At 36.7% G+C, this 7,571-nt stretch overlaps 1 protein-coding gene across 1 annotated transcript; it reads right to left on the bottom strand.

Moving 5' to 3' along the window:
• Positions 1-4,825: 4,825 nt before the first annotated feature.
• Positions 4,826-6,638, bottom strand: LOC134694835 (uncharacterized). The gene is made up of 2 exons (XM_063555903.1): positions 5,132-6,638; positions 4,826-4,913 (listed from the first exon to the last, which is right to left on the bottom strand). The coding sequence occupies exon 1, from the start codon at positions 6,402-6,404 to the stop codon at positions 5,421-5,423; it is 984 nt and encodes a 327-aa protein (XP_063411973.1). The 5' UTR covers positions 6,405-6,638; the 3' UTR covers positions 4,826-4,913; positions 5,132-5,420.
• Between the last annotated feature and the right edge of the window lie 933 nt (positions 6,639-7,571).

Raw genomic sequence — 7,571 nt, 5'->3', positions numbered from 1 at the left:
TTTACTGATATGCTAGAAAACAAATAAAAGAAAAATTAATTTAGGGTTAACACAAGAGGGGGAAGCAATATGTCTTTGGAATGCAACTGCAATACACATTTTGAGGACAAAGAGGTTAATACAACACTCAACAAAAATGTACAAGGTAGTCCGGCAGTAGACGAACATTTTAAGCATTATCTGTATAGTGTACACATGCAAGCTAGCAATATCTATTTGGCTGTTAATGTACTATAAGACACCTAATTGCAGGATAAATATTTTTTCACAATACTTATCGTACTGCATATTGTCAATGCAATGCTTTTTCATGTAGGTGTCCATTCAAAAAAGCATTACGTTTAAATCAAAATATAACTTTCTATACTTGATTGATATAATGGAATTGTTTGGTATATACGCAACATACATACATTCAATGAATAGTTTTATTATAATAAAGTTAGTGGTTAATATAAATATAGGTTGGAACATATTGTATTGTATTTTTAGAATGAAGTTGAACAAAGACGACACGACATATTTGAAGAAATCTCCAAGATGTTTCACGAAAATCCATTGATGCAACAATTGGTGATTGGTGATAAAATATTTGTAAATGCTAAAGACAAATATGACCCGGAAATGGCGAAAATTAAGGTTGCTATCATCCGCGAATCAGAGAGGCAACCAACATGGGGAGAACCCCTCCCAAAATGCTTTATCCCTTTGGAGTTAGAATTTGCATCACTGATCAGACGAAAAATTCCTCTAATTACACTAGAGCATTTGAGGAAAATAAACTCATTGCAGCCGATAAGACCACTGTCAGAAGCTGAGTTGAAGGTATTTCTGAAATTTCAGCACTCAATTGGCAAGTTATTGTACTTTGATGAACATAAATTGGACGACCGTATTATTTTGTCTCCAACCCTTCTTATCGATGCATTTAAATCAATTGTTACAGACAGGCAATTTTGTGAAGGCGACAAGAAAAGAGAAGAAATATGGGATGCAATGGGCAAGACAGGGGTGGTACCCAAACACGCAATAGAAGACGTTTGGAAGGGAAAGAAATATGTAAAATTTTACCAAGACAAAGATTATCTATTAAATGTCATGACCCATCTGGATATATTGGTTGAACCGATGAGATACAATTCTAACCGAATGCGGATCCCTGCTGATGTTTACTATGTTGCTAGTATGGTACGAGCTAAAGATGATTCTGGATACCTGCAGTCAGCTGGCTTTACACACAGGAGTATTGCCATAGCCTTTCAATCATTATCATTCATGATACCTCCTGCATTATCCTTCAGATTTATAAGCTACTGCTTATATGTCTGGGCGGTCAAGACATACGGGCAGTCCAACAAGGACATGTTATTCCATAGGTCGGGGGTATTCACCATTGATCCATGTTTGGATATGTATATTGCCTGTGAAGATGAGATAATCATTTCTCGTCTTGTTCATACCACTTCAAACACACTCATAGCGAGAGATGTAGCTTCCAGCATCTGTGAATGTCTAACATCAGCCTTAGAGAAAATAAGTGATCTGTATATTAGAACAAGTAGTGATCAGACTCAAATCAGTGATACATCTTTTGTGACAAGAATGTGTTGTAACTCACCCGATAACCCATGCTTCCTGCAAGTTAACGATCTTACTGACACAGACCAATTGTGGATATGTCCTTCGCATGGCATTGAACATAGCATACACACAATCATGTCATGGATTGCAGAAAAGGTAGTACATGTTATTCAAAGTTAGTGTGAACTACAAGCAACACACTTATATAAATACACTCATAGTTCTATACGACATTTAAATTTTACACCGACAAACGTGCTTATTGTTGAGAATTATATCTATAATACTAAAATTACGAGGTCCAATTTGTCAGCCGTCATCATGTAAAAACGACGAATCAAAGAATTCAACTTTATATAAAACTAATATAGTACAAAGGTGTAGATTGAAAATTACACCACTCAAGGCCCTTTTGTTTTCCACGTAATTAATATTGCCAATAATTAAGAAGTTCCGGGTCGAGTCCGACACCGATACCGATAGCAGTAGTATATTCACCTGTTACCGATTACCTTATCTGTACGTTCCGCATCTGACAGGCGCACCACCAAACGGTGTATTCAGGATTAATATGCTATATAGTATTACACGGGTCATAATCACAGGGTTGCCACTACTTAATTGTCAAATTGTTACCTATCGTAGTATTTTGAACAGTTAGACTTTCTAAGATAACAATACGAATACTAAAAATCTGGACTAAAAATAAGGCGTATAGGTACAGTTTTCAATTTGTTAACGGACATGACGTAAAACAGCGAATCAAAGAATTCAACTTGATTTATAACTAATGTAGGACAATACTGTTGATTAAAAAATACTCCATTCCAGGACCCTTTGTTTTCCAAACAATTAATATTACCAATAATTGATAAGTTCCAGTTCGACGGGTTCAAACAGAAAGATTTGAAAGCAGAGCAAACTGTGTATCTTATAATCGGCATGACTTTATCAAATGACAATACTATAGTTATATACTTTAATTTAGTCACGGACCTGCGATATCACGGGTGTGTTCTAGTAATATTAAACATTACACTCCGAGTGAAATTGTCTTGCCAGAGACACAATGATATGTTTGTCAGCTAACCAAAAGGAAACAATAACTTAATGATAATGACGATGATCAATGTAAACACATTTGTTTGGCTGAAATGCTAGACATGGTTTTCTTCAAGTTTGACTTTATCTGTCATGCCTGTTAAATAGATACAAATTTAAAAATGAAAAGTTTATAAATGTATTTATCCCCGAAAACCAATTAAAATACGGAAAGGATTAATTCTTAATTTCAAACGGTATATACACTGATATATGCTAATACAAAACAAGTTTTTTAAATTTGACGATCGTTTTTTAATTTTAATCCCATCCATTTGAGGGTAAAACGAATAGTTTTCTGTATATATGTTTATACGTATGTACCGAAATGATGTAAAAAAATAGTTATCTTGCAATGCAACTTAATTTCATTTTCTTCTCAGGATGAAGTGAAGTGTAAACCAGGGTGCACAGGTATTGTACATGTTTAGAAATATATGTTTAAATATTAGAAATTATTATAAAATAAGGAATGTATCTCCCTCATGTAAAGCTCTGATTCCGTTCATGGATTTGGCTATACTTTTTGGACCTTTTGGATTATAGCTCTTCATCTTTTATATAAGCTTTGGATTTTCAAATGTTTTGGCCACGAACATCACTGAAGAGACATGTATTGTCGAAATGCGCATCTGGTGCAAGAAAATTGGTACCGTTAATTGTATTACTACCACTGGGTCGATGCCTCTGCTGGTGGACTATTAGTCCCCGAGGGTATCACCAGCCCAGTAGCCAGTACTTCGGTACTGGCATGAAAATACGGATTTTTGTGTTATTAAAATTTGCTGTTACAAAATATTAGAAATTATTATAAATTAAGGAATGTATCTCCCTCATGTAAAGCTCTGATTCCGTTCATGGATTTGGCTATACTTTTTGGACCTTTTGGATTATAGCTCTTCATCTTTTATATAAGCTTTGGATTTTTAAATGTTTTGGCCACGAACATCACTGAAGAGACATGTATTGTCGAAATGCGCATCTGGTGCAAGAAAATTGGTACCGTTAATTGTATTACTACCACTGGGTCGATGCCTCTGCTGGTGGACTATTAGTCCCCGAGGGTATCACCAGCCCAGTAGCCAGTACTTCGGTACTGGCATGAAAATACGGATTTTTGTGTTATTAAAATTTGCTGTTACAAAATATTAGAAATTATTATAAATTAAGGAATGTATCTCCCTCATGTAAAGCTCTGATTCCGTTCATGGATTTGGCTATACTTTTTGGACCTTTTGGATTATAGCTCTTCATCTTTTATATAAGCTTTGGATTTTTAAATGTTTTGGCCACGAACATCACTGAAGAGACATGTATTGTCGAAATGCGCATCTGGTGCAAGAAAATTGGTACCGTTAATTGTATTACTACCACTGGGTCGATGCCTCTGCTGGTGGACTATTAGTCCCCGAGGGTATCACCAGCCCAGTAGCCAGTACTTCGGTACTGGCCTGAAAATACGGATTTTTGTGTTATTAAAATTTGCTGTTACAAAATATTAGAAATTATTATAAATTAAGGAATGTATCTCCCTCATGTAAAGCTCTGATTCCTTTAATGGATTTGGCTATACTTTTTGGACCTTTTGGATTATAGCTCTTCATCTTTTATATAAGCTTTGGATTTTAAAATGTTTTGGCCACGAGCATCACTGAAGAGACCTGTATTGTCGAAAGGCGCAACTGGTGCAAGAAAATTGGTACCGTTAATTTTATTTTATTTATATTGTTGGATAACTTATTTTCTAGTTTGATTGATTTACGCACATTAAGAACATCTCAAATAGTTACATTTGTATAGTTGTAATCCAAAAAACTCAGTTTGATATGACTATTGCATTTATCGATGGACATAATTTTTATTAAAAAAATACACAATTTGTATGATAGCACAAAATTTGTTTTCTGGTGACAAGATAAAGAACATATTTAATTTCGATGAGTCTGACTTGCATTTTCTAAGTAACTTCTGCATCAGTATTGACGCCATTAAATGAAAAACTGTTCATACTTTCGTATTTGAAGCAATGATAAAGTTTGAATACAGTTTGCTTTCAACTCCAGGAAGCAAATATAACCTTTATGCTGAGCCTGTCTCAGCTAGTATAACCATGGGATTGTATCGCAATCTCGGCAAATTATAAAGAATAACAACTTGCGTGTGAAGCTTGTAGATTATAATTCCACCAGAAATGATACAGGAGTTTTACAGAGTGTGTAATGTTTGGTAAACTGAAAGAAATAAAAATACAATATTTTACAATATGTACGAAAGAAATATATGAATGTTTAATGCAATAATAATATCAAGTCAAAAACGAAAGTAGAATTCTCAGTTCAATTCATAGAAATAAACAATTACAGTTCGTATTGTTGAATAAACGTGGAATCCAAGTTAACGGAATTAACGGTATATATATTTAACAGTTTATAATTGATTTGAAACGTACTTGACGGTGATTTGTCACAATATCCGCAGGAGCAGTTTTGTCGTGGCATCCATTTGCAATAGACCGGTGAGGAAGAGAAAGTAAGCACTAGTGAAAATACGGAGAAGTCCAGATTATTTCCGGAAAATGCGGATGTCTAAAAATCCAATCAGATAGACTATACAGTGAATATAATTGCGGATATGATCCAGAATACTCCCCGTCTGAAATCTACCTGATATCACTATTATTCCATAAGATATAACACATATGAATGTCACTATATAAATCCAGAGATATATACATATATTTACACAGGAGAGTTCTCTATGAGAAGAATCATGTCCACGATAGGGCGTGTGTAGGTTGTGGCTTTTCCATTAACGATAACTCGCACTTCTGCTTTTCGGACATGTTCGTCTGAACTTTTAAATGAGTTCACTATAATTCCAACGGGCCATTGGGTACGGCAAATGTTTTTGTCCTTAAGAAGAATGACGTCTCCTTCGATGAGATCACGGCGATCTTCGGTCCATTTTCGTCGTTGTTGTAGTAACGGCAGGTATTCCTTCCTCCAACGGGACCAGAAAACACTGGCCAGAGCCTGTACTCGTCTCCATTCGGCAAGACAGAGATCTCGTTTGTCGAATTCCCCAAGATGGTCTGAAGTGAAAACGTAGTCGGTTTTCTGTGTCAATAACATAGCCGGAGTTAATATTAACGGATTCTCTGGATCTGTTGATACCGGTACCAGAGGTCTAGAGTTCACTATTGCTGAAACTTCTGCCATTAGTGTGTTCAGCACGTCATGTGTAAGGCTTCTTCCGGCTGCGTTTAGAAGCATAGAATCAAGAATTCTTCTGGTGATACCAATCATTCTTTCCCAGGCTCCACCCATGTGGGACGAATGCGGCGCATTGAAGATCCAAGTTGTACCAGAATTGTACAGAAAGTTCTTGAAGGGTCCATCTTCAACGTTGATTGAGTCAATCTTTAAATCGTCGATTGCGCCAATAAAGTTTATTCCACGGTCAGATCGGAAAATCTTTACTTGGCCTCTTATAGCGGCGAATCTCCTGACAGCGTTTATGAAGGCCGAAGAACTCATTTCCTCGATTAATTCGATGTGAATAGCTCTTGTCACTAAGCATGTGAATAAAATTGCCCAACGTTTTGAGTTGGCGTATCCACCACGTGTTTTACGTGAAATAATTGTCCAGGGTCCAAAGGTGTCTATTCCAACGTTAGTAAACGGAGGTGAAGGTTCAAGACGGTCCTCTGGCAAATCAGACATGATTTGATACTCAGTTTTTCCTCTGAGTTTGCGGCATGTCACACATTTGTGAATAATAGATGAGATTAAGCGTTTTGCTCCTACGATCCAAAATCCTGCGGATCGAATCGCTCCATCTGTGAAATGGCGACCTTGATGTTTTATCTTGTTGTGGTAGTGTCGAACTAATAATGTTGCTACATGATTGCGTCCAGGGACGATCAATGGTTTCTTTTCATGGAGGTTCAAGTCCGATTTTACAATACGTCCTCCAACTCGTAATAGTCCTCGTTCATCCAAAAACGGATTGAGGTTAGCTATCGGGCTCCGCTTATTAATTTGTTCCTGACGTTTTATACAATCTATTTCATCTCCATAAACTTCCTGTTGTGCAGATATTAAGATGAAATTTTCGGCATTTGAAAAACTATCCACAGAAGTCACTGATGATGCCTGTTTTGACCCGTGTAAACGAGAGAAACGTTCCAAAAAGGCTATCGCTCGCACAAGTGATGTCCAGTTGGAGAATCGATTGAATCTATCAGTTCCGATACCTTTATGCTCAGGTGTGGAAAATGTTTTTGCAACATTAACAGTTGCACGGATTTCTCCATCTTCTTCTGGATCTATTAGCTGGTATATATCCTCAGAATTCTTCTGTTCTGAGGAAAGAAGTTGTTTTGGTCCTAATAACCATTCGCTGCTGTGAATTTCATGGGCTGGTACGGACCTTGTTCCCGAGTCTGCGGGATTACAGTGAGTTGGTACATAATTCCATTGACTTGGAGAGCTAAATTTTCTTATTTTCTCTACTCGATTGGCGACATAGATGAAGAACCTTCTTGTCTCGTTACTGATGTAGCCTAGGACTACTTTACTGTCTGTGTAGAATTTTACAGTGTCTATATGTAAATCTAAATTATCCATGATGGTCTGTGTTATCTCGACTGCTAATACTGCAGCAGATAGTTCAAGACGTGGAATAGTATGACCACTTGTAGGTGCAACTTTAGCTTTCCCAAGAATGAAACCTATGTTTGGTTCTCCACTACTGTCGGTCGTGCGTAGATATGCAACAGCTGCTATGGCTTTTTCTGATGCATCAGAGAAAACATGTAGCTCCTTTGTGGCGGTTTTACTGAGATACGGCACGTAGGTACGTGGAATGCGCAGTGTTTCGATAGCTTT

Source organism: Mytilus trossulus, chromosome 13 (assembly GCF_036588685.1).
Source record: "Mytilus trossulus isolate FHL-02 chromosome 13, PNRI_Mtr1.1.1.hap1, whole genome shotgun sequence".
Taxonomy (NCBI): Eukaryota; Metazoa; Mollusca; class Bivalvia; order Mytilida; family Mytilidae; genus Mytilus; species Mytilus trossulus.
The sequence above is the reverse complement of the archived record's forward strand: the minus strand, read 5'-3'. Positions and strand labels throughout refer to the sequence as shown.

What these genes read in the sequence shown, in the direction of transcription:
- LOC134694835 (XM_063555903.1), bottom strand. Translation starts at nt 6,404, where the DNA reads ATGTCTGATTTGCCAGAGGACCGTCTTGAACCTTCACCTCCGTTTACT.